The sequence below is a fragment of the Jaculus jaculus genome, chromosome 7 (genome assembly GCF_020740685.1).
Source record: "Jaculus jaculus isolate mJacJac1 chromosome 7, mJacJac1.mat.Y.cur, whole genome shotgun sequence".
Classification (NCBI taxonomy): Eukaryota; Metazoa; Chordata; class Mammalia; order Rodentia; family Dipodidae; genus Jaculus; species Jaculus jaculus.
In genome coordinates, this window is record NC_059108.1 from 54321436 (window position 1) to 54347361 (window position 25926).

At 42.7% G+C, this 25926-nt stretch overlaps 1 protein-coding gene across 2 annotated transcripts; it reads left to right on the forward strand.

Moving 5' to 3' along the window:
* Positions 1 to 16995, forward strand: Ndufaf4 (NADH:ubiquinone oxidoreductase complex assembly factor 4). Of its 2 annotated transcripts, XR_006638192.1 has the most exons (4): positions 1 to 207; positions 445 to 548; positions 5898 to 6595; positions 16895 to 16995. XR_006638192.1 is itself a non-coding variant. In XM_004663645.2 (3 exons), the coding sequence occupies exons 1-3, from the start codon at positions 72 to 74 to the stop codon at positions 6174 to 6176; spliced, it is 519 nt and encodes a 172-aa protein (XP_004663702.1). In that variant the 5' UTR covers positions 1 to 71; the 3' UTR covers positions 6177 to 6610. The 2 variants fall into 2 exon arrangements, 1 of the variants encoding a protein (XP_004663702.1); XM_004663645.2 differs by lacking the exon at positions 16895 to 16995 and having other exon boundaries at positions 5898 to 6610.
* Positions 16996 to 25926: the final 8931 nt, after the last annotated feature.

The window sequence follows — 25926 nt, forward strand, 5'->3', positions numbered from 1 at the left end:
GTTCCGTGCGACAGAGGTCACCCGAGGCTCGCCCACATGTTTCGCGACCCTGAGGGCATCATGGTGTAGAGATGGGGGCTTCGGTGGCGCGAGCGATTAGGAACTTCAACCTGGAAAGCCGAGCGGAGCGAGAGATCAGCAAGATGAAGCCCTCCTCGGCTCCCCGGCACCCGTCCACCCGGAGCCTGCTGCGAGAGCACATGAGCAGTGAGTGGGTCGGGCGCGGACGGAGGGGACGCGAGGAGGAGGAGAGGACGCTGCACTGAGATGTCCCCTGGCGTCGTGGGTCCCGGGTCTCTTGCCTGGCCTGGGGTTCAGACTTAGATTTAAACAATTCCCAAACGACTGTACTTAAAAGGGCTGTTCTAAGCGTTTAGTGTTTTAGACGAGATTATCGTATTTTCAGATTAATATTGTTGCCTCCCCCTAACCCCTTTTTCTTAGACAATCCGGAGATTAAGGGAGAAATTTCTAGAAAAGACAACAAGCTACTGTCATTACTGAAGGATGTGTATGTGGATTCCAAAGATCCCGTATCTTCCCTGCCGGTAATGTATACTTAATTACTTTTTTTTTTTTTTGTTTGTTTGTTTTTTCGAGGTACGGTTTCACTCTAGATCAGGTGGATCTGGAATTCACTATGTAGTCTCAGGGTGGCCTGGAACTCATGGTGATCCTCCTGCCTCTGCCTCCCGAGTTCTGGGAGTAAAGGTGTGCGCAGGCTTTTTCTTGAAATAACTTGTTTTGCGCTCCAGGAGGTGATCAGAAAAAACATGGAAAATGGTTAATCGACTGTGTGTAGGTAAAGGGACTGATGACCATGGTATGCCACTTTTAAGCCAATGAGTGACTTGTAGATGTTTCCCTTATTTATATTAAGGTGTATATTTTTCTAGTAATTTTATTTAAAAATATTTACCATTAAATATGGTGTTTACTTTGTGGAAGAGATCAGCTTAATCTCTTAAAATGAATGTTAATTTTCTTTTTCTTTTTGGTTTTTCGAGGTAGGGTCTCGCTTTATCCCTGAAATTCACTATGCAGTCTCAGGGTGGCCTCAAGCTCACAGCCATCTTCCTACTTCCACCTCCCCAGTGCTGGGATTAAAGGCATCACCACGTCCACTGGGTGTTAATTTTCTAATACGACTCTTGGACTAACACTTTTCCTTAAAATGCTGCGGTGCATACAAGCACAATGTATTTATGGGCTTATCAGTTCTATTATTATTATTATTATTTTAATTTTTTTTTTATTTCTTTGAGAGCGACAGACACAGAGAGAAAGACAGATAGGGACCTGGGGAACCAAGCCTTGAACCGGGGTCCTTAGGTTTCACAGGCAAGCGCTTAACCGCTAAGCCATCTCTCCAGCCCAGTTCTATTATTTTTTAACTACAGCCATACTAGTTTAACTAGTTGCGCTTTGTAATTATGGTGTTCATTTGTGGCAGGTTTCTTTTGTTTTATTTTTTTTAATGTCTATTTCAGGAGAGAGGGAGAGAGAAAAGAGAGAGAGAATTGAGAATGAGTGCTTCAAAGCCTTCAGCCACTGCAAATGAATTCCATGTGCCACCTTGTGCATCTGGGTTTAAGTGGGTTCTGAGACATCAATTGAACCTGAGTCCTTAGTCTTCTCTCGCAAGTACCTTAATGGCCAAGCCATGTCTCCAGCCCAAGTTTCTTGTATCTTAAGTTTATTTTTCTCAGAATGAACTTGGAAATCAAATTGTTGGTTGTGCTAATAAACCTTACTTAAGTGTGAGTGTAATGGAGTTGGAATTTAAATTGGAATTGTGTTGAAAAAGCTTAACATCTTTGTTTTGTTTTGTTTTGTTTTTCCAGGTAGGTTCTTACTGTAGCCCAGGCTGACCTGGAATTCATTATGTAGTCTCAGGGTGGCAATTGAACGCATGGCGATCCTCCTACCTCTGCCTCCCAAGTGCTGGGATTAAATGCATGAGCCACTATGCCTGGCTAAATTTAACATCTTTTGGATTATTGAGTCTTGAAGGAATAGATGAAAGTAGTTGTTATTAAGTGGAATCATTTTTCTTTTATTATAGGCTTAAAAATATTTATTTATTGTTTCTGAGAGAGAGATAAAGAGGCAGATATATAGACAGTGATCATGCCAGGGCTTCCAGCCATTACAGGTGAACTTCAGATGCATGCGACATCCTTTGTATCTGAGTACTGGGGAATTGAACTCGGGTTCTTAGGCTTTGTAGACAAGTGCTTTAATTGCTGAACCATCTTTTCAGCCTTTCCTAGGCATGTTTGTTAACTGTTGTTAATATATCAGAACGTGAGTGATACTTATATAATAACAACCCACATTGCTATTGCTTTTGTTACAAACTAGTTTTTCAATTTGTTTTTCTGAAGATGTCTTACAGCTGTATAGAATTATAATTTCTCTGCCATTTTACTATTTTTCTCCTTTATTCTTTATTAAGTTGCCTTTCTTTAGGGGGCATTCTTATCCATTATCTCCTTTTATAGGGTGAAGCTAAAGCTAACATACAATGATAATGATTTTAAAAATATTCTTTTTTCTTATTTGAGAGACACACAGAGAGAATTTGGGTGGACGAGGACCTCCTGGCAGTGCAGATGCATAGGTCACTTTGTGCATATGGCTTTACATACATACTGGGGAATCAAATTTGGGCTGTCAGGTTTTGCAAGCAAGAGCCTTTAAACTGATGAGCCCTGCCCCTCCAGCCCCTGATTTTTTTTTTTTTTTTTTTTTGGTAGGGTCTTGCTCTAGCCCAGGCTGACCTGAAATTCACTCTGTAGTCTCAGGGTGGCCTCAAATTCATGGTGATGCCCCTACCTCTGCCTCCCAAGTGCTGGGACTAAAGGCATGTGCACCACACCAGTCTTTGATTTTTTTTTGTTTTGTGTTAATTTTATTATTATTATTTGGTTTTCTGAGATAAGGTCTCATGCTAGCTCAGGCTGACCTGGAATTCACTATGTAGTTTCAGGTTGGCCTCAAACTCTCAGCAATCCTCCTACCTCTGCCTCCCTAGTGCTGGGATTAAACGCATGTGCCACCATGCCCGGCATTTGTTTATATATACATTGTGTGTGTGTGTGTGTGTGTGTGTGTGTGTGTGTGTGTGTGTATGTATGTATTTATTTTTATTTTTGAGTAGGCTTTTTAGCCCAAGCTGGCCTGGAATTCACTATGTAGTCTCAGGCTGACCTTGAACTCACAGCAATCTTCCTACCTCTGTCTCCTGAGTGATGGGATTAAAGGTATACCACCATGCCTATCATGCCCCTGATTTTTTTTTTTAAGAGGTGTTATTCTTTTTTCTTTTTTTTTTTTTGGTTTTTCGAGCTAGGGTCTCACTCTAGCCCAGGCTGATCTGGAATTCACTATGGAGTCTCAGGGTGGCCTCAAACTTACGGCAATCCTCCTACCAGTACCTCCCGAGTGCTGGCATTAAAGGCGTGCACCACTATGCCTGGCTTTCTTTTTTCTTTTAATTAATTTATTTATTTGAGAGAGAGAAAGAGGCACAGACAGAATGGGCACATCAGGACCTCCAACCACTGCAAATAAACTCCAGGTGCATGTGCCACCTTGTGCTTCTGTGTGCCCCTGATTTTTGATGAAACATTTTTATAGTATTTATGACGTTTTCTAAGTTCTTGTTTTAAGTGAAGATGTTGAATTAAAATTTTTCATTGTTCATGTAATTTACAATTACTGTGAGCTACTAAAGAGAAAGGGGAATGTAAATAGAGTGTATTTGGAGTGGGTCTAACTAAGAATAGGAAGATGAGAGGCATGTTGAGATATGGGGAGAACCATCGAGGCCTATGTAGCAATAAGAAGGTAGGCAAGTGAGTGACACTTCAGGAAAATGGTTAGAATTTATATAATTAGGGGAATTGTGAGGGGTGAATTTGGAAGAAATAAATTGGTGTAGGGGCCAAGTCATGAGGTTGCTTATTAGTCTTATTAAGGAATTTTGGGTTTATTCTAAGGGCCATTCAGTGTGGAAGAGTGGTGTTAGATTTGAGAGAGAGCAAGGAGGAAACAAAGTTACCCAGTTAGGAAAGCTAGGAGGTATTTGCAGTAGTTCTGCAAATGACACTGGTGTGGACTAGAGTGATTTAGTGGGGAGAGGGAAATGAGCTTGAGAGAGACTTAAGAGCCAGTGTCATCAGGATTTTGTCATGGATTGGATGTAAAGAGTAGGGAGAAAAGTGGGCTGTAATTCCTAGTTTTGGACTCAGCATGGACTATGGAAGTGGGCAGAAGTGGTATGCTCAGTGCAGATGTTGTGAATGTGAAGTACATGCAGGTCACCTGAGTAGAGATGTTGGCTGTAATCCCTAGTTACAGCTATGAGTATGGGAGTGGGTGGAAGTGGTGTGCTCATTGTGGCCATTGTGAATTTGAAGTACATGCAAGTCATACAAGTAGAAATTCCCATTAGGCATGGGGGCTTGGGGATAGGATGTCAGAAGAAAGGTCTAGATTTGAGGTAGCACATGGAGAAGGCCATCACGGAAGGTAGGTGAGTATGTGACATATCTGTGGGAGAATGTCACTGGTGCAAGGAATCCCCAGAGGTACAGATTGAAACCTGGGTAAGGCATTAACCTCAAGGTGGACGATAGGTAGACACTTTGGTACCTTACAGTAAACTGTCACATGTAGCGAGGTCCCAAAGTGAGTTCACATGAGTTCTGAAGAGTACCTCTGAAGCAGTTAGGAGTTCATTAGAGAAGTGACTATTATTGTCATTTAAACTTTTACTAAAGTAAAGAAATCTGAACATACAAGAGGTGGTAGTTTGGGGTTTGGTGGAAGTTTTAAAAAATCAATGAGTACAGGATTTTATATGTTGGTCAAGAAGCAGTGCATGCAGAGGTACAGAACTGAACAACTAGATAATGAGTATAGAAATTAAGCTTGGGTGGGATGGGGGGGAGGACAAGTATGTTTCAGTTTATTGGAATATTGGAGGCTTTGGGCAAGATTTTAGCAATATTTGAAACCATTCAAAGTGTTTGGGGGCATTAAATATAAAATATGAAAATAGAAAACAGAATGGAAGTTTGCAAGTAAACTGTTAGCGCATCATTAGAATTCTGCCCTTAAAAAGCAGGTGCAGCATTAATCTTTTGTGTTTGTTGAGTGCCCCTTACTTGAAAAACTTGGAACTAGGCATGTTTTGTATTTTTCTTTTTCTTTTCTGATTTTGGGCTGCAACCCAAGTCTAAGCATAAAAGTCATTTATACTTCATATACACTTTATATACAAAACTTGAAGGTAATTTTATAAGGTTTTTCAGTGTCCCTGTGTTTTTGTTTTTAATTTTATTTATTTATTTGCAAGCACAGAGAGAGAGAAGAGAGACAGATAAAGAATGGGCATGCCAGGGCCTCTGGCCACTGCAAATGAACTCCAGTTGCGTGTGCCCTTTTGTGTATCTGGTTTACATGGGCCCTGGGGAATTGAACCTGGGTCATTTGGCTTCACAGGCAAATGCCTTAACTGCTAAGCCATCTCTCCAGCCCAGTCCTTGTGTTTTGACTTTGTGTCTTCACAGAAGTTAGCTGTGGAATTGTGGCATCGTGTTGGCATGTAGGAAGCTTGGGATTTTAGAGCATTTCAGATTTTTGAACAAAGGATGTGCAGCCTGTATATGGAAACAACATGGCGAGTGAGTGGAAGGTGTTCAGTTGTAGTGTTCCAGAGCTACTTGAATTTTCAGTAATGATAAGCTATAGTTATGAGATAGGTGTAATGAGAGAAAATGTCGTTTGAGGAAGTAGGCAGTATTAGAAAAGAAGCTATAGAATTGAGAATTACGGAAGATTAAAAACCTTTGCTCTTATTCTAAAAGCTCTTTGTGTTCTGATGCTAGGCAAATGATGCTGGATCACGACCAGAGCCCAAGGAATACAGACTGCCAAAAGGCCCACACTTTGATAAGAATATTGTACACATTCCAAAGGGCAAGGTTTCTGTTGTGGAGGCGCTGACGCTGCTCAATAACCACAAGCTTCATCCAGAAACGTGGACTGCTGAGAGGATAGCTCAAGAGTACCAGTTAGAACTACAAGATGTGAATTCCCTGCTCCAATATTTTGTAACTTTTGAAGTCAAACTCCCTGAAGACAGGAAAGCAATACCATCAAAATGAAGGAACATCAAATTACTTTTCCAGTGTGTGCTTTTAGCATGTGAAATGATAGAACTGGGAGTGAGTTTGCACTACCTGCTTTGAGAGCATGCTGTTGCTGTTATGGAGTGCGTTAAGTCTCCAGGATTGCTGTGGAACGAACCTTCATGTGCATTCCTCTGTATGTGCCGCCATGGCCAATCAGCACATTTAGGAGTTATTATAAAGGAAAGATAATGTGCCATTTGGTCCATTGGCTTTGCAGGCAAACACCTTAATCACTAAGCATCTTTCCAGTCTCCCCCAACCCCCTTTTTTTAAAATTTTCAAAGTAGGATTTCATTCTACACAGGCTGACCTGGAATTCACTATGTAGTCTGAGCGGCTTCAAACTCAACAGCAGTCTTTCCACCTCTGCTTCCCAAATGCTGGTATTAAAGGTATGTACCACCATGCCTGGTTTGAGAATATGTATTTTTTTTTTAATGCAAGAGTGAGAATTGGCACACCAGGGCATCCAACCACTGCAATTGAATTCTAGATATGTGTGCCTCTTTGTGTGTATGTGCGATCTTGTACACTTGATTACTGTGCGTCTGGCTTATGTGGGACCTGGAGAGTCGAACATGAATCCTTAGCCTTTGCAGGCAAATGCCTGAATTGTTAAGCCATCTCTCCAGCTCTGAGATTATGTTTTTATAGTATGGAGGGAATAAGAATTAGTAAGGGTGTCTTTCGTTTTGAATTGGGTTTTAAGTTTGGAATGGCTTTATTTATTATTATTTTATTTTATTTTATTTTATTTTGTGTGTTTTTTTTCAAGGTAGGGTCTCACTCTGGTCCAGGCTGACCTGGAATTAACTATGTAGTCTCTGGGTGGCCTCGAACTCACGGTGCTCCTCCTGCCTCTGCCTCCCTACTGCTGGGATTAAAGGTGTGCGCCACCATGCCCGGGCTTGGAATGGCTTTATTTAAAAAAAAAAAAAAAATTTAGGGTTGGAGAGATGGCTTAACAGTTAAGTGCTTGCCTGCAAAGCTAGGGACCCATGTTCGATTCTTCAGATCCTACATAAGCCATGTGCACAAGGTGATGCAATGTCACACGTGCTCAAGAGTGTCTGGAGTTTGATTGCAGTGGCTGGAGGCTCTAGCTTGCCAATTCTTTCCTTTCTCTCGCTTTCAAAAAACACAATTTTTTTAAATTGATTTGTTTGCAAGCAGAGACAGAGAGAATGAAAATGGGTGTGCCAAGGCCCCCAACTACCACAAAAGAACTCCAGCTGCATGCAGCACTCCATGCGACTGGCTTTATGTGATGAATCAAACTCAGGTTGTTAGGTTGCATAGGCAAGTGTCTTAATCTCTCCAATCCTGGAGTAACTTTTTATTTTTTGAGGTAGAGTCTCAGTCTAGCTCAGGCTGACTGGAATTCACTATGTAGTCTTGGGGTGGCCTTGAACTCATGGCAATCCTCCTAGCTCTGTCTCCCAAGTGCTGAGATTAAAGGTGTGCAACACCATGCCCAGCCTGGAATAACTTTTTTAAAAGATGTAAAAAGGAAAGTCCAAAAGCTTTCAGAGAGGCACTACTGGGGACTGTTTGAAAAAATAACTTCCCACTGGTTTAGAAATGTTAATTCCAGCACTTGGGAGGCAGAGGCAGAAGGATTGCCATGAGTTCAAGGCCACCCTAAGACTACATAGTGAATTCCTGGTCAGTCTGGATTAGAGTAAGACACCACCTTCAACCCCTCCCCCCCAAAAAATGTAAATAAAGTTCAAATTAATATATGTGTTCCCAATCCCCAGTTTTTATATTGGTTAAGAGAAGAGGGAAAAATGCAAATATTCGATGTGCTCACTGGAAGGGAACTGGGAAAGCACAGTGTCATCTGCTTAAACTGCACAAAGCATGTAGCAGAGAGAGTGAGAGCTTAGTTTATGCTAGTATATTATTTCCTTTGGGATCTTGGGTAGGTGCATAAACTCCCTGGAATTGAATTTCCTGTATGAATGGTTATAATCCTGTCTTACATACATCTAAGGGCTGTTATGGAGGTAAGAACTAAAACAATAAAGGACTAAACAAATGGAGCTTTTTTAGAGAGAGATGAGACTCAGGGTTTGAGAAGCATGTAAGCTAAATTTCTTCAGTTGATACAGACAGGATTAACATTTATGTTTTCAAATTCCTTCTAGTAGTTTTTATGTTATGGCAAAAAGAAGCATTTTGAATATGCAGAAGCAAGGTGTGGAGGAATTGGGATTGGTAGTATGCTTCCAAGAGAAGACAGCACTACGTCTCCCAGCGTCCCCTGGGAAAAGATAGGAAGGGTCTAACACAGGAATTTGGCTGAAGATGGAATGAGGCAGTTGTATGTTGAAGACAACATGGGTAGGTCCTTTGTAAGCTGGTTTGTAAATCTAGTACCATGCAAATGAACTACACCTGGTTTTGGTTCAACACAGTTTAAGAAGATGTGAAATTCCTAATCAGTGTAAAATAGCATTTGAAAACGAAATCAGTGAAACCCACTTTCCTTTATGTAAAGATCAATACTTGAATCATTAGTACTGCTGTTTCTGAGCCATCTGTAATCTACATTGCATGGCCAGGCTTCTGTTACATGGTGTCACATAATAAAATACTTCCATGTTTAACCTATTTCCCTGGAATTTTTGTTTGTTTTATTGACAGCTTCTGTAATTGCAAACAATATCCCATGGTTATTTCCTCTGTCCCCCCACTTTCCCCTTTGAAACCTCAGTCTCCATCATATTCCCTCCCCATCTCAGTCAGTCTCATATTTTGGTGTCATGATCTTTTCCTCCTATTAATGATGATCTTGTATAGATAGTGTCAGGCACTGTGAGGTCATGGATATCCAGGCCATTTTGTGTCTGGAGGAGCACGTTGTAAGGAGTCCTACCCTTCCTTTGGCTCTTCTTTCTGTCACCTCTTCCACAAATTTCCTGGCTTTTTATTACATATGGGGGAGCACATGATGCTGCAAGCAGTGTAGGTTTAGAAAACCTGGATGTAGATTTGTGCACTGTCAATCATGTCATCTTCAAATTGTCCTTGACTGTAAAACAGGTAACAATTGCAAATATCTTTAAAGCATTTTCTGTACTAGGCACTGTTTTACATATATTAACTTGGTTAACATTTACCATAGGTATGAGGATAGATGTTTTCCAGTAAAAATTGCAGCACAGGGGACTTCAGTAACTTGAAAGATGACTTATTAAACATTGAAGACTAAACCCTGGTAGACTGTTTTCAGAATATTATCCTGTTAAGTGAAGTGGCATGTATGTAGCCATGAAGGGCCAGAACGACTCAGTGCTTGAACATGAGAGTCTCATAGAGCTCTGGGTTAGGTAATAGATGTCTAGATCCTCTGTTGTGAGAGACTGGTTCAGTAGGACTGGGCAGTTACTGGGTGTGTGGACTCTGGATTAGCAATGCTTTAAAAGTATTTCATAGCCAGGGACTGTCTGTCTCGTGTGTTGATGGTGCAGGCTCACTGTCGGTATCTATAAAGAGTATTCTCAAAGAAGGCGCAGACAGGGTGATCTTGAAGGAATTTGAAGGAAGGAAACTCTCTGAATCATGGAGGAGGGAATAATTCTCTATGGGAGTAAGGTTTGGGGGTTTGGTGGTTTGTATCTGATGTCCCCCATAAACTCGTGTTTTGAATGATTGGTTCCCAGATCATGGCATTGTGGGAAGTAGAGTCTTGCTGGAGGAGGTATACTGTTGTAGCCAGGCTTGGAGCTGTGATAGCTTCTGTCCTTTCCCTTTTCAGAGGCACTATTGTTGCTATTTTCCTCCTGCTGGGGCGGAGTTATGTCTAGCCTCTCTGCTCAAAGGCATGCTTGCCCCTGCCATCATGAAACTTACTTTCCTCTCAGAGTGTAAGCCAAAATAAAAACTTTCCCATAGCACCTTTGGTTAAAGTCCCAGCAATGAGAAAGTAACTACAATGGGGACTTAGCAATGTTAAGGGGATGGACACATTAATAACTGGGTGGTAGAAATGGGGTCCCAGGAGCAGATACTAGTAATGCTGCTCAGCTTGCGAAGAAAAGTGGGTGGGTTTGGCAAAGCTCTACAAACAGGGGCACTAGAGAGTGAAAGGCACTACCAGGCACTTGAGAAGAGCATTAGTACGCACAAACTGGAAAACTTGGAAATATGATCACTGCAAGCAGAAAAGCCTCTTGGCGGTCTTAAAGGCCTGAGTATTGTATGTAACCTTGATCCCTGCCTCAGCCTCATGAGTTGTGTGATTACTTAGTTCCACTGGTCTGCCTTTAGCATTGTTCCATCACTCATAGCTCCTGCATGCCTCAGGGTGTAGCATCTCTCCACTCAGGCATAGCTGTTGCATGTCCCAGAGGGTTTAGCATATCTCTATCACTAAGGTTAGTTTGTGCATACCCCACAGGGGTTTAGCATGTCTCCATGTCTGCATCACTAAGGATAGCTTGTGCATGCACCACAGGGGTTTAGCATGTGTGGTGGTTTGAATAGAATAGATGGTCCCCAATATATTCAGTTGTTTGTTTGTTTGTAGTTTGCATCTGCAACCACCTGGCCGGAGGCAGTGTCACTGGGTGGATCTTAAGATGTGATGGTGGGTTTCAGATTTCAATCTAAAGATACGCAAAGTGTGCCTAGCTGGAGTTCCTGAAGTATGCTGTGACTTTTGGCTTTAGGCTTGTGCTTCTCTCTCTGTGTGTTTGGTCCTGTGAAGGCAGGCTGTAAGACCCCCAAAACGAGGACCCCATGCTCTGCCCGGATATGGCGACACCCCAAATCACTCACAAGAAGCGGTCTTGATGCAAACTGCAAGAGGATTTTATTCCAAGCGCACTGGGGCCCACAGTCGTACACTGCACAGGGGTAGAGGACTGCAGAGCCCCGAATGCAGGAATGGGACAGTTTTTATAGGGTTTCTAACAAAGCCTGTGCATTAGACCAATCATTTTTTTAATATCAGGAGCCTGCAGGGTGCGAGCCAGTCAGTTTGTGCCACCCCATAGTTTCTAAGCCAATTAGTTTAATTTGTTCAAGCCCCTCGTTCTCTTATGACCTTGGTGGTCAGCATTTGCGCAGGTCCTTGGGTGGGGGTAGCAGAGTGTGGTATCAGCCTCCTATGACCTTGGTGGTCTGAGGCAGGCTGCTACAGCTTATGGTGCGAGATACTGAGGCTTACAGTGTGGGCTATTAAGGCTTATGGTGCAGGCTATTTACAGAAACCAAATAAGTGGTTTACTTCATTACTTATTTCCCATCCTTGAGGGCTATCTCATGCCCTTTTACCTAGTTTTATATTAGGAGCGGGCTCTGATATAATGAGAAGAGGGATTCTTTACTTGCTTTCAACAGAGAGTAAAGCCTGGAGTTTGAGGTATGCAGGGGCCCGCTTAAGCTCCCTTTGGAGCGTGATAGTATTTCTGGGCTTCTGAATTCTTGGGCCTTTCAAGGCCAGCTTTTTCTGCCATTTATGGAACTTCCCCTGGATCTGTAAGCTTCAATAAATATCCCTTCCTCCATAACTGTGCCTGGTCTGGAAGTTCATCTCAGAGAACCTGAAGCTGTCTGCTACGGCATGTCTCCATTACTAAGGATAGCTCGTGCATGCACTAGAGGATTTGGCTTTTGCATGGATACTCTCTTCCACATTTCCATCATGCCCTTAAACATTCCTAATCACAAGACAAAGAGGGTTGGGTCCTGGACGATTGGTGTGAGAGAGCATACTCAGAGGGACTAAACTGAATTCAAGCACCCTGGACTGGGGCTATGCCTTGAGACAGCTTCCTGGGTACAGTTTGAAAGGTATAAGAAACTAAAGGATTAAACAGTCATTCATACATAGCACTTGGGTAATGAATTCCATGGCCTACATCATGGTTTGCCACAGTTGGGTGCTCAGCTTGCTCTGACCACAGGCATTGTCATTTGTAACAGCAGACACTGCTCCTGAGTAGTGCTGGTTGGTTTTCCCTGCATAGTTTCCCTATATACCAAGAAGTAGAGAAAACCATTTGAGTGGTATGTAGAGTTTTATGGCTAGACCCTGGCATCAGGAATGGCCCTGTTTGATGTTAGCTTGTGTCCTGACCTCAAGTCCTCATCTTAAGGTGTCGCTGTCACCTGGCCCAGACTTCTTTCCCCAGTAAATTGAACTGTAATCCTAGATCTGCTTGCCCCTTCTCTTTGGTCACACAGTACTTTGGGACCATTTCTCATGAAACAGCATGTTACAAAATGATTAGTGAACTAGCCAGTAGACTGAGGAAGGAAGCTTTCTCCAGGGCAGTCCTGACTTGGTCAGTTGACTCCATGTGGGAAGGGGTGGTGTGCATATTATGGCTCTCCGGTGAATGAACATGCGTATACCCCAAAACTGCTGCTGGGTTTGGGAAGCTGTTTGCTCAATGCTACTTACTGACTTTGGTAAGGATAAACAGGATCTTGGTGGAGTGGGATGACCATTGCTGTGGGTAGTTCAAATGGCCACAGATGCCCAGTTATAGCCAGACATGAGGACAGAGACATTAGAGAAAGTAATGGCTTAAAAATACGCTGCATCTGAAGATGGGAATGCCAAGCTGGAAACCCCAGTTTGCTGCTTGGTGCCACCATGGGAAAAAGCTGAAGAAGTCAGGTTTGAGCAGCCCTTTCTAATAGAACAGGATGCAAAGGGTCAATGTCCCTGAGAGGAAGAAGAGGGGAAGAAGCTGTAGTTGAAGCTACAAGTAATGTTCCTGTAGCACAAGGCAAAGAGACAGAAGATTCAGATGTTCAAGGGGGCTCCTATGTACAACATGGCCATGTCAGGGGTATATGAGGTCCCTCCTGTGTAAGTCATGACCACTTCACATGCTTATGGAGAGGGGAGGCACTCCCATGTAAGGCAGAGCCATTTCAGAGGTATGTCAGTGGGTGTGTGTGCATTAAGTGTGTAAGACATGGCCACCTCAGGACTATATGAGGGCCCTCCTATGTAAGACATGGCCACTTCAGGGTTACATGGGGGAGGACTTCCCTGTAAGACATAGCCACTTCAGGGGTATATAGAGGGTTCTGTGCAAGACATGGCCACTTCAGAGGTATATGGGGGCAGGGGACTCTCAAGTAAAGCAGGACCACTTCAGCGCCTTAAGGGGCTGGGGCCATCAGTCTGCCACAGAGTTGCTGGATGTTGCAAAACCTTTTTAAAATTTTATTTATTTATTTATTTGAGAGCAACAGACACAGAGAGAAAGACAGGTAGAGGGAGAGAGAGAGAATGGGCACGCCAGGGCTTCCAGCCTCTGCAAACGAACTCCAGACGCGTGCGCCCCCTTGTGCATCTGGCTAACGTGGGACCTGGAGAACCGAGCCTCGAACTGGGGTCCTTAGGCTTCACAGGCAAGCGCTGAACCACTAAGCCATCTCTCCAGCCCTGCAAAACCTTTTTAGCAACTGCCTTGAGTTGAAGAGTATGTAATGATGAGATGGCAAAGTGTCTGTCAAATCCAAGCAACTCAGTCCTCCTGTACAGATTGTATCATCTCTTCGCCTGAGAGGCATGACCACCTGAGGCTGGTTCACTGGGACAGGACAGTGCATCCCCTCATGGAACAGCACTGATGAAACCCCGGGTTCCTGCAGCAATTGTGTGTGTGCAGACTACCATGCCTTGGAAATTCAGGGACCTAATGAAGCAGTTTCTATAGCCAGAAAGGAAAAACTACCAAATGCCCCTGAGAATGATGAGCCCATCTCTTCCTCATCAGCCCAGTTGTTAAACAGGATTTCCTTCCTTCCTTCCTTCCTTCCTTCCTTCCTTCCTTCCTTCCTTCCTTCCTTCCTTCCTTCCTTCCTTCATCTTCCTTCCTTCCTTCCTTCCCTCCCTCCCTTCCTCCCTCTCTCCTGTCTCTCTCCTTCCTTCCTTCCTTCCTTCCTTCCTTCCTTCCTTCCTTCCTTCCTTCCTTCCTTCCTTCCTTCCTTCCTTCCTTCCTTCCTTCCTTCCTTCCTTCCTTCCTTCCAAAACAATGTGAGCAAGGTTATTACCTGTGGATGAGACTAACTGTGGTTGGAACAGGGTGCATGCACCTTATCACCAAACCTGTCTCCCCTGACCCCCCCCCCAAAAAAAAAGAGTGAACTAAGACAGAAGAAAGCAGAAATGGTGTGATTTCTTGCAACTCCAGGCAATCTTGGCAGCTTTATCTGAGGAGCTTAAACCCAAGCACTTCTAGTCTTTTCCTCCTCCGGTAGGGGTGGGGAATTTTCTCATTCCAGTATTGCCAGCTGCTGGAATAGGTTTCCCCACTGCCTGAGAGGAAGGGCTATAGGGAGCAACCAGAGACATCACATGGAACTCACTGCTACTGGTCCTTCAAGAGCAAGGCGAAATGCTTCGGTCTGGTAGACAAAAGTGCTGAGTATATGCAGATCCCATTACAACTCAAAACATTCTTTAGGGCCCTGGACAGTTATTGATGGTTATTGGGGTAATACTGCTATGTCTCACAGTCAAAGTAGTGTACTCTTACTCTATATTTGGTACTGTAGGAAAAAACCCCTGCAGGGGGCCCCCACGCTCTGCCCGGATAAGGCGACACCCCAAATCACTCACGAGAAGCGGTCTTGATGCAAACTGCAAGAGGATTTTATTCCAAGCGCGCTGGGGCCCACAGTCGTACACCTCACAGGGGTAGAGGACTGCAGAGCCCCGAATGCAGGAACAGGACAGTTTTTATAGGGTTTCTAACAAAGCCTGTGCATTAGACCAATCATTTTCTAATATTAGGAGCCCCGCAGGGTGTTAGCCAGTCAGTTTGTGCCACCCCATAGTTTCTAAACCAATTAGTTTATGACCTTGGTGGTCAGCATTTGCGCAGGTCCTTGGGTGGGAGTAGCAGAGTATGGTATCAGCCTCCTGTGACCTTGGTGGTCTGAGGCAGGCTGCTACAGCTTATGGTGCGAGCTACTAAGGCTAACAGTGTGGGCTATTAAGGCTTATAGTGTAAGGCTTATAGTGCAGGCTATTTACAGAAACCAAATAAGTGGTTCACTTCATTACTTATTTCCCATCCTCGAGGGCTATCTCATGCCCTTTTACCTAGTTTTATATTAGGAGTGGGCTCTGATATAATGAGAAGAGGGATTCTTTACTTGCTTCCAACAGAGAGTAAAGCCTGGAGTTTGAGGTATGCAGGGAGCCCGCTTAAGCTCCCCTTAGAGCATGATAGTATTTCTGAGCTTCTGAATTCTTGGGCCTTTCAGTACTAATCTGCCTATTCCCCAGAAGCATTCTTAACATGGATAGTCTATTAGGAAAGATATTACAGACCTCTGTCCATGAGGGTATTTCAACTCAAAGTTTAGGGAGAAAAAGCAGTATTAGTGGAGGAAAGAGAATGGGACCCTGTTAGCCTTTTCATGCAAAGCAGGTGATAAATACCAGATGACACAAGTTTTTAGTTGGATATGCTGAAATTAGCCCATAAGAATTAATGTGGGTTGTGGATTTATCTCCTCTATCAATGCCTTTAGGAGCTCAGATGAAAAAGCCAGATGAGGGGCTGGGAAGATGGCTCAGCAGTTGAAAGTGCTTGTTTGTAAAGCCTGCTGGCCTGTTTTCGATTTCTCAGACACCCATGTAAAGCCCGATGAGCATTCATTTACAGCAGCAAGAGACCCTGGAAGGCACACGCATGTGGCGGTACACACACACACATATTTTCTAAAAAAATATGGGAATTTGAGAATGTTGACCAGAGAGCTGACTACATACTAAGATCTTTACAGTGGTAGAAAACAGTTACCCCAGTCTTGGTGCTGTGAATGCTGCCCTTTTCAACATTCTTTTACAAACACATTTGTAGAACTAGTTTGTGTCCACTTTGGGGCACAGGCAATAGGTGTTCCAGGTACTGCCTCAGGGGCATCTACACAGTAGTGCTGTCTCAACAGTGGCTTGGGATCACTGTGTTCTCATTCCAGGCTTATATATCTGGTTCCATTATATAAATGATGTCATCCTAACTCACCTAGGGGACATAAAAGAATCATGTAGTCACTTGTGCACAAAGGGATGGGCTGTCAACTCCTAGAGTCAGGACCCTGGGCTATATATGAAGTTCCCAGGGGTGCTCTGGTTGGGTAGGGCCCACTTGATTCCAGGTACAGTGCAAGAGAAGTGCAAGCCTCCTTACTCCCTACAAAGGTTAGGATGAACAGGCTTTTGTGGAGCTCCTGTTATTGGCAGTTTGGGGGTATTTTTTGTTTTTGTTTTTCTTAGCTCAATGCCTATGCTCACTGTTGAGCCTTTAGAAGGGTGCCACCTGGGATGTTTCCTAGCAGGAAGCATTTGAAATGGCAAATATTTTTTAAAATATTTATGCTTTGGCAAGGAGAGAGAGAGAGAGAGAGAAAATGAGAATGAGAATGAATGGATGGACCTGCTAGGGCCTCTTGCTGCTTATAAATGAACTCCAGATGCATATGTGTCACTTTGATTCTCCAGGACTCACATACGCTTGATGTATGCAAGCACCTTTAATTGCTGAGCCCCAAAGATTTTTAAAAATGAATATGTATATGTGCAGGCAGTAAGAATTCTTGTTCCATTTATGTGCAGGTGCACTTGTGTGCATGTGTTTGTGCATTAGAAGCCAGAGGACAACCTTGTGTGTCACCCTCAAGTATGCTGTTCACCTCCTTTTTTGCAGACTCCTTTCACTCACCTGGAGCTCACCAATCAAGGTTCACTAGCTGGTCATTGAGCCCCAAGGATCCTCTTGTTTCTGCCTACTCAGCACTGGGATTACAGGTATGTGCCACCATTCCAGCATTTTACATACTGTCGATCAAACTCAGGTCCTCGTGTTTGCAAGGCAAGCACATAAGCGACTGAGCTATGTCCCCAGCCTCTGAAAAGGCAATGATTTTGATAGCTCCTACACAGCTTTTGTTCATCTCTGTCAGGCATGCCAGTGCAGCAAGTTGCCACTAGATGGCATCATTTGTGCTTTGGCAGTGCAACAGAGAAAAAAGGTCTGAGGCGCTGGTCAATATTTTGGAAGGAAGCTGAGGTCAGACACAGCAGCAGTTTCTAGCACTGTACAATGGTCTTGAATAGGTGGAGCTACTGACCAAGACTTACAGTCACCATGCACACAGCCATACCTGGTGTCACTGTGTCAGTGAGCAGATCCTACTCTGAGTGAATGACATGCATATGTAGAACACAGTGTACTCTCTAGCAGCTTATTAATCCACGTGATGGCAACAGTGTTGGGCTCAGTTGCCCTAAAACTGCCTAACAACCCCAGGTGGCCACCCAAGTGCTTATGTTACCATAAATTCAAGTGTCTCTCACACCTAAAAATGCTTGCATTCATTCACACAGGCCCTGCAGGAGAAACCCGAGTATCTGCCACTGTAGTACGGCCTACCAATGGTCCTATGTGACTTGAGTTCTGAGAAAATCAGAATAACCAGAGGGTTGAGGGATAAGCAGTATGGTGTATGGCTGGTAGTAACTTGGAACCAAGCCTTACATTGTGGATGCCATCATGGCAAGTGAAGCAAAAGTCTACTGCCTTCTAGAAGACTTTTCTAGAAAAAGAGTTAATCACCTTGCTTAAAAACATAGTGTGATGTATGGTGCTCACATCACATTTGACAGTGACATGAGCCCATTTTGTAAGAGATGTTCTCCAAGATTGGGCCTAAACACATGTTGTATAGTGGAATTTTATCACTTTCTAAACAAGTACCAGGGTTGGGGAAGGGAGAAAGGTAAAACAAACTGGGTCATTAAAGCAACAGATACTAGTCCTTGCTGACCTACCCTGGCTGGCTGCAATGAAGTACTTGGAGACATCCATGTACTTGGCATAGCTGCCTGGACTTTGGCCCTGCCCCAAAGATCATACACATGGAGAAGGACATCTCAGTGTTATCCTGCCAGAGCCCAGACATAGCAAGACCTGCTGCTGTTATGCTACAGCTGTCAAACCTAGAGGCTTGTTCTCTGAATGGGCTGGCTATTTCTTACTGAAGCGTGAGGAGTCTCCAGCCCTCCTAACACAGTCCTTGTTGATCCTGTTGGACCCTGGACCTGTGATCATAGCTTATGTCCTGAGTGGACCACAGAAGATACCTCAGAGCATTATATAGGTGGACTCTCTCTTTCTCTCTCTCTCTCTCTCTCTCTCTCTCTCTCTCTCTCTCTCTTTCTCTCTCTCTCTGGTCTTCCACTTCTTTAGTTTTAGGAATCACCCAAGACCTGTTCTATTAGCTGTCACTTGTAGTATGTATTGTCACTTTAGCCACAGCTTCTTAAACTGTGGTTCAGGCCTGGACATGGTGGCACAATCCTTTAATTCCAGCATTGAGGAGGCTGAGGTTGGAGGACTGTCATGAGTTTCAGGCCAGCCTGGGCTATGAGTGAGACCCTACCTCAAAATAATAAAATAAAATAAAATAACAAATAAAATAAAAATAAAATTTTAAAAAGAAAGAGTTAAATTGCGGGTCAAAGCAACATGGGGGGCTCATATAACTGGGTATGTGGAGATTCCCCAAAAAAATTAATGGTAGGAAAAGGTTTCTGAACAGGCAATGACCAAAACAATTCAAAACTAAATGCACAATGAGTCCAAGTTATTTCTGGCAGGGCCAGCTGTGTTGCTGCTTTGGTTGTGAACGTGCAGTGTGACGCTTTAGTGAGCATGCAGTGATGCCACACAGTGCAGTGCCCACTGAAGCTGCCTGAAGCACCTCAGCTCACACGTGAGCCTACTGTGTGGTGAGTCACAGTGTTTCTACTGTCTATACAAAGTTTTCTGATCTGAGAGAAATGTAATGGTTAGTTATGGAAAACAAAGATTTTTAACATTTTCCTACTATTGTTCATTGACTTCTATAAAACTAATAGATATTTGGAATTTTTTTGTTAGCATCTTTGATTTTAAAAGTTTAAAAGTTGCTGTTTGAGCCAGGTGTGGTGGCGCACGCCTTTAATCCCAGCACTTGGGAGGCGGAGGTAGGAGGATTGCTGTGAGTTCGAGGCCACCCTGAGACTACATAGTGAGTTCCAGGTCAGCCTGAGCTAGAGTGAGACCCTACCTCGAAAAACAAAACAAAACAAAAAAAAAAAAAAAAAAAGGGTGCTGTTTGAGTTGCTGACTTGAGTTTTATAAAAATCATTAAATAAAGTTTGGTTTGGGATAAGGACAGATCTCTGAAACAGATCTGAACATACTTCTGCCATTTTGTACTATAGATTTATGCAAAACAGTACTCTCAGCACTGAAGATCACAAGATCAAACTACTGATTAACTTGGAAGCTGCTCTGTGTCCTGCAGTGCCACATATTCAGCTGAGAGTGGGCTTTGCATATTAAATTAAGCATACCCGTCCTTCAGTATGCTCATTTGATCTCACCTTAAATAAATGGCAAAATTACATGGCTACCAAAGAATTTTTTAAAAATAAATTTCTTTATGATTTATTTTCAGTATTTCATTTGTATTTCTACTTTATACATTTTTTTTTAGGTGAAAAGGGGTCACAGTGGAAAAAGATGGCAGCCGTGGTCTCACCAGGATTGTCTTGCTTGGTGTGGATTCGTCTGTATTGTTCTCTACATTTGTCCTTCTGTCCACAGCCCAGTTACTTTGTTTTTGTTGCTATTTTCCCTGGAACTTGTACTATCATCAGGACAAAACGTTGTATGTCCATGCAGATATCACCCAAGTGAAAACCCAAACTTAGCCTCATCTGATCCTGCCCCTTCTGTAGGAGACATAACCAGCTTGTAGGTTTGGTTACTGGAGCTCCTGGTGGGGAAACATGATTGTTATCATTTGCACAATTCTTTTCTGTCATTGGTACACATGCTGTTGCTGTGGCCTCTGCTTACAAGTCATACAATTGGCCTCACAGCATGCCACCCACAGTGCCAAAGGTGCCAACAGGCTCATTGCACACTGTAGAAGAGAGTGCTTGTGAGAACCAGGTAGACTGTGTATGGATTCAGACTGTCCTGGTTCCAGCCATCTTCTCTCACATATGCTGTGGTTGACCCATGATGCCTTTGAGCAGCCCTGGCAAGATTTTCCGTATTATAAATATAAAAGCATATTATAAATACATAAAACCACTAAAGGGGTATGTGGGGCTTATGACCAGACCCTGGCATCAAGAATGTTCCTGACTTTGATAGTAGCTTTAGATAAACCAGGTAAGCTGGCTTTGGTGAAGTTGCTTTTTCTTCTTTATTAGATAGCTCTGACGTTTTCTGACCCAGACCATGAAGGTTCTTCATGCAGGCAGTCACACTCTCTTAGAGCAGTTATTTAGGATATTCTTGGCTCATGTAAGTTCCTGATAAATTACATTCTTTCCAATCGCAGGTCAGCCTGCCTCTTTTCTTTGATTTCATCATACCTCAGGACCATTTCTCATCTGCTGGGACCAAATTGTCCTGGAACAAACTATGCTGTGGGAGCACACAGGAAAAGAATTTTTAAAAATTTTTGTTTATTTCTATTTATTCATTTATTTATTTATTTTAATTTTAAAATTTTTATTAACATTTTCCATGATTATAAAAAATATTTCATGGTAGTTCCCTCCCTCTCCTTATTTATTTATTTGAAAGTGACAGAGAGAGAAAGAAGCAGATATATACATAGACAGAGATTGGGTGCGCCAGGGCTTCCAGCCACTGCAAATGAACTTCAGATGCATGCACCCCCTTGTGCATCTGGCTAACATGGGTCCTGGGGAATAGAGCCTCGAACCAGGGTCCTTAGGCTTCCCAGGCAAGTGCTTAACCTCTAAGCCATCTCTCCAGCCCGGGAAAGAATTTTTTTTTAAATTTTATTATTTATTTATTTGAGAGAAAGGAGGAGGCAGATGGAAGGGGGAGAGAGAGAGAGAGGCATGCCAGGACCTTCAGCCACTGCAAATGAACTCCAGATGCATGTACCCCCTTGTGCATTTGACTTACGTGGGTCCTGGAGGATTGAACCAGGAAACCAGGATCCTTTGGCTTTGCAGGCGAGCACCTTAACCACTAAGCCATCTCTGCAGCCCAGGAAAAGAATTATAGTGGAAAATGTTAATAAAATTTGTGAAAAGAAAAAAAAAAGAATTATAGTGGAGCTCAACATTAAAACAGAACCCTGAGCACAGCTGAAGTCTGTAATTTTTCAGCATGAGTGTTCTGAAATATGTATTTGGTAGCAACAACATTGCTTGTTCCTCTGCTTCCTGTGGAAAGAAAGGTCATAGGGAAGTGATTGTAAAGATAAGGAGCATGGAGACAAGAACTTAGTCAAAACAGGATATAAGTAAGCCACAACCTACAAGTTGAGGAATAAATCCTGAACTGAAAAGCAGTGTTAACAGAGGGCAGGCTGGATGAGCAGATATTTTTGCTTGCATGAGACAATAACCGTTGGAAAAAAATTTCTGATTCTGAAGGAAGCTAGTGTAGGAAAAAACCCCCTCAGGGAGCCCCCACGCTCTGCCTGGGTAAGGCGACACCCCAAATCACTCACGAGAAGCGGTCTTGATGCAAACTGCAAGAGGATTTTATTCCAAGCGCGCTGGGGCCCACAGTCATACACCGCACAGGGGTAGAGGACTGCAGAGCCCCGAATGCAGGAACAGGACAGTTTTTATAGGGTTTCTAACAAAGCCTGTGTATTAGACCAATCATTTAACAATATCAGGAGCCCGCAAGGTGTTAGCCAGTCAGTTTGTGCCACCCCATAGTTTCTAAGCCAATTAGTTTACTTTGTTCAAGCCCCTCATGGACCAATCATTCTCTTGTGACCTTGGTCGTCAGCATTTGCGCAGGTCCTTGGGTGGGAGTAGCAGAGTGTGGTACCAGTCTCCTATGACCTTGGAGGTCAGCACTTGTGCAATTCCTTAGGTGGGGGTAGCAGAGTATGGTATCAGCCTCCTATGACCTTGGTGGTCTGAGGCAGGCTGCTACAGCTTATGGTGCAAGCTGCTAAGGCTTACAGTGTGGGCTATTAAGGCTTATGGTGCAGGCTATTTACAGAAACTAAATAAGTGGTTCACTTTATTACTTATTTCCCATCCTTGAGGGCTATCTCATGCCCTTTTTACCTAGTTTTATATTAGGAGCGGGCTCTGATATAATGAGAAGAGGGATTCTTTACTTCTAACAGAGTAAAGCCTGGAGTTTGAGGTATGCAGGGGGCCCGCTTAAGCTCCCTTTGGAGTGTGATAGTATTTCTGAGCTTCTGAATTCTTGGGCCTTTCACTAGACACCTGACTAATATGAATTCTGCTTATGGCTCCCAAGCAAGCAGGCTGATAAAAGGATTTACATGCAGGGTTGATTACTGACATCCATATAGAAATTCAGGCGCCTCTGGGGGAAAACACAGAAATTTCTAAAACAAGCCTCAGGCCTTTTTGGAGTTGCAGAAGGATGAATATTGATTAAATTTAATACATATATGGATGGTAGTAAAAATTCCACTTACAACTAGTAACATTTGAACAACTTCACTATTTTAATATACTTTATAATATATTGTATGGGAAATAAAACCCAAAATTTCCTTGTATATCTAATTGCCTTTCAAGGCAAACATAATACAAATTATCCAATTATTGAACTATGTAGTAAAGATTACTAAGTTACTTTAAAATTGTCTGTAATTTCCTTTTTCTTTGTTTATTTAATATTTGTTAGTTATTTGCAAGGAGAGACAGAGAGAATGGGTGCACCAGGGCCTCCTGCTACTGCAAATGGACTCCAGGAGCATTTGTCTCTTTGTGTATTTGGCTTTATGTGGGTACTGGGGAATCAAGCCGGGGTCATTAGGCTTTGTAGACAAGTGCCTTAACCACTGAGCAATCTCTCCAGACCTATAATTGCTTTTCTTAAATGAGGTTATTGCACAGCAGTATGCTTTGTGTTAATTTACTTGAAAATTACCATATTTCAATATGTGGCATTAGGATGTGGTATATCTTTAGTGTGGACTGGTGAATATTTAAACTGTTGCTGCTTGGAAAGTACTCACATAAGAAATATTACAAATGAGCTCCTGTTTATTTTTTAGGTATTACTAGTGTAGGCAACCCTTGCATAGAGTCATAGTGTACTCAAAGCCTAACTCGTAGTGAACTCATTGCTCCTTAGACACTATTCATTATCCATGTTTTAAATGTGTTTTCAGGTTACTTCTGAACTCAGAGCCTCATACATGTTAAACAAGTGCTTTGCCACTGAACTGCATCCCAAGCCCACATGTCCATTACATTTCTGCTGCAGCCTTCCTGCTCTTACAGCCTGTCTATAATGGACATGATTGGTTCAGACAGGGAGCTCAAACAGAAAAGCTATGTACTATGTCTTGTGGAAGTAAAGCAGGGAGGGAGAGAGGAAAGAGAAAGGAGAGGAGAGGGTGGGAGACTGATTTGCCTTATAAATATTCAGAAATCTGCAACATCATCAAAACAAAGCAGTGCCTGTCCTCTTTTATTACTTTTTGGTCACTGACCCTGATGATCCTGAAGGACTTGTAAAAGTTAAGGGAGAAGGTTTTGAAAAGACCTAATTTAAGAGATTCTGAGGCCTCAAACAACATCATTAATGAGGCCTTTAAATATTTAGGTCATGATATTCTATTTTTCAATAGACCCACTTCTAGGTAGGTTGAAGGTTGACCTACTTCTGAATGTAGATTTAATATTAATAATGTGAATTTTTAAACTTTCTCTACTTGCTTTAGTAACTAAGAAAAAAGAAGATAAACATTTGAACTTTAATAATTCTTTAAAAGTGACTTGGCTTTTACATCATTCGCAACTCAATATTATTACAAATTATTCACTCATCACAAATATTTGTCAGTCTATGTTTGAAGCATGTAGGTGGAAGCATGGGATATAAAAGGAACCGTACCCAAGTCCCACACCTCTGGAAATTTACAATTTTGGTATAAATTGCTGTTCAGTTATTTATTATTCCATAAGAAAGCACCCCCAAACCTGGTAGTCCAAAACAGCAACTCATTCTACCTCTCATGGACTTGTAGTGGGATTTCAATGGCATGATTCTTCTTTTTTGTTATACATTTTTTTAAAATATTTTTTGTTCATTTTTTATTTATTTATTTGAGAGTGATAGAGAGAGGGAGAGAGAGAGACAGATAGAGAGAGAATGGGCACGCCAGGGCTTCCAGCCACTGCAAACGAACTCCAGACGTGTGCGCCCCCTTGTGCATCTGGCTAACGTGGGTCCTGGGGAATCGAGCCTCGAACCGGGGTCCTTAGGCTTCACAGGCAAGTGCTTAACCGCTAAGCCATCTCTCCAGCCCTTGTTATACATTTTTATTTATTTGCAAGCAAGAGAGAATGGGCACATAACCACTGCAAACAAACTCCAGATGCATGTTCCACTTTGTGCATCTGGCTTTATGTGGGTACTGGGGAATCAAACTTGGGTTGTCAGGTTTTGCAAGCAAGCACCTTAACCACTGAGCCATTTCTCCAGCCCTAAAAGACATTTTTTCCTTTATAAAAAAACTATTTTTTGGTTCATTTTTATTTATTTATTTGAGAGTGACAGAGAGAGAGAAAGAGGCAGATAGAGAGATGTGTGTGCCCTCTTGTGCATCTGGCTAACGTGGGTGCTGGAGAATCGAGCCTTGGACCGGAGTCCTTAGAATCCCTTGATTTCACTTAGGCCTTTTCACCCCCGTTAAGTTGTTCTTCTACCTACATATATAATACCATCCTATTAAGTCCACCCCTCTCTCCTTTCTATTCCTTTTATATCCCCTTTCTAGTTTACTGTCCTCTGCTACCGAGTTTCATTCCATTTCACATAGAAGTCTAGTCATTTGTAGCTAGGATCCACGTATGGGAGAGAACATGTGACATTTGGCTTTCTGGGCCTGGGTTACCTCACTGAATATAATCCTTTCCAGATCCATTCATTTTCCTACAAATTTCATAACTTCATTGTTCTTTACTGCTGAGCAGAACTCCATTGTATAAATGTGCCACATCTTCATTATCCACTCATCAGTTGAGGGACATCTAGGCTGGTTCCATTTCCTAGCCATTGTGAATAGAGCAGCAATAAACATGGCTGAGCAAGTATCTCTAAGGGAGTGAGAGGAGTCCTTAGGATATATGCCCAGGAATGGTATAGCTGGGTCATATGGTAGATCTATTTTTAGCTGTCTCAGGAACCTCCGCACAGATTTCCACAATGACTGGATCAGATTGCATTCCCACCAACAGTGTAGAAGGGTTCCTTTTCTTCTGCATCCTCACCTGCATTTATGATCATATGTTTTCATTATGGTAGCCAATCTGACAGGAGTGAGATGGAGTCTTAACATAGTTTTAAACTGCATTTCCCTGATGACTAGGGATGTAAAACATTTTTTTAGATGTTTATATGCCATCTGTATTTCTTCTTTTGAGACCTTTCTATTTAGTTCCATAGCCTTTTTTGTTGTTTGTGGTTATGTTTATTTATTTGCAGGAAAAGTAAGATACAGGAAAAGAGATAGAGAGTAAGAGAGAGAATGGGCTCACCTGGACCTCTTGCTACTGCAAGGAACTCCAGACACATGCGCCACTTTGTGCATCTCCATAGCCCATTTTTAATTGTGTTGTTTGATTTCTTATTATTTAAATTTTTGTGTTCTTTGTATATCCTAGATATTAATCCTCTATCAGATGTAC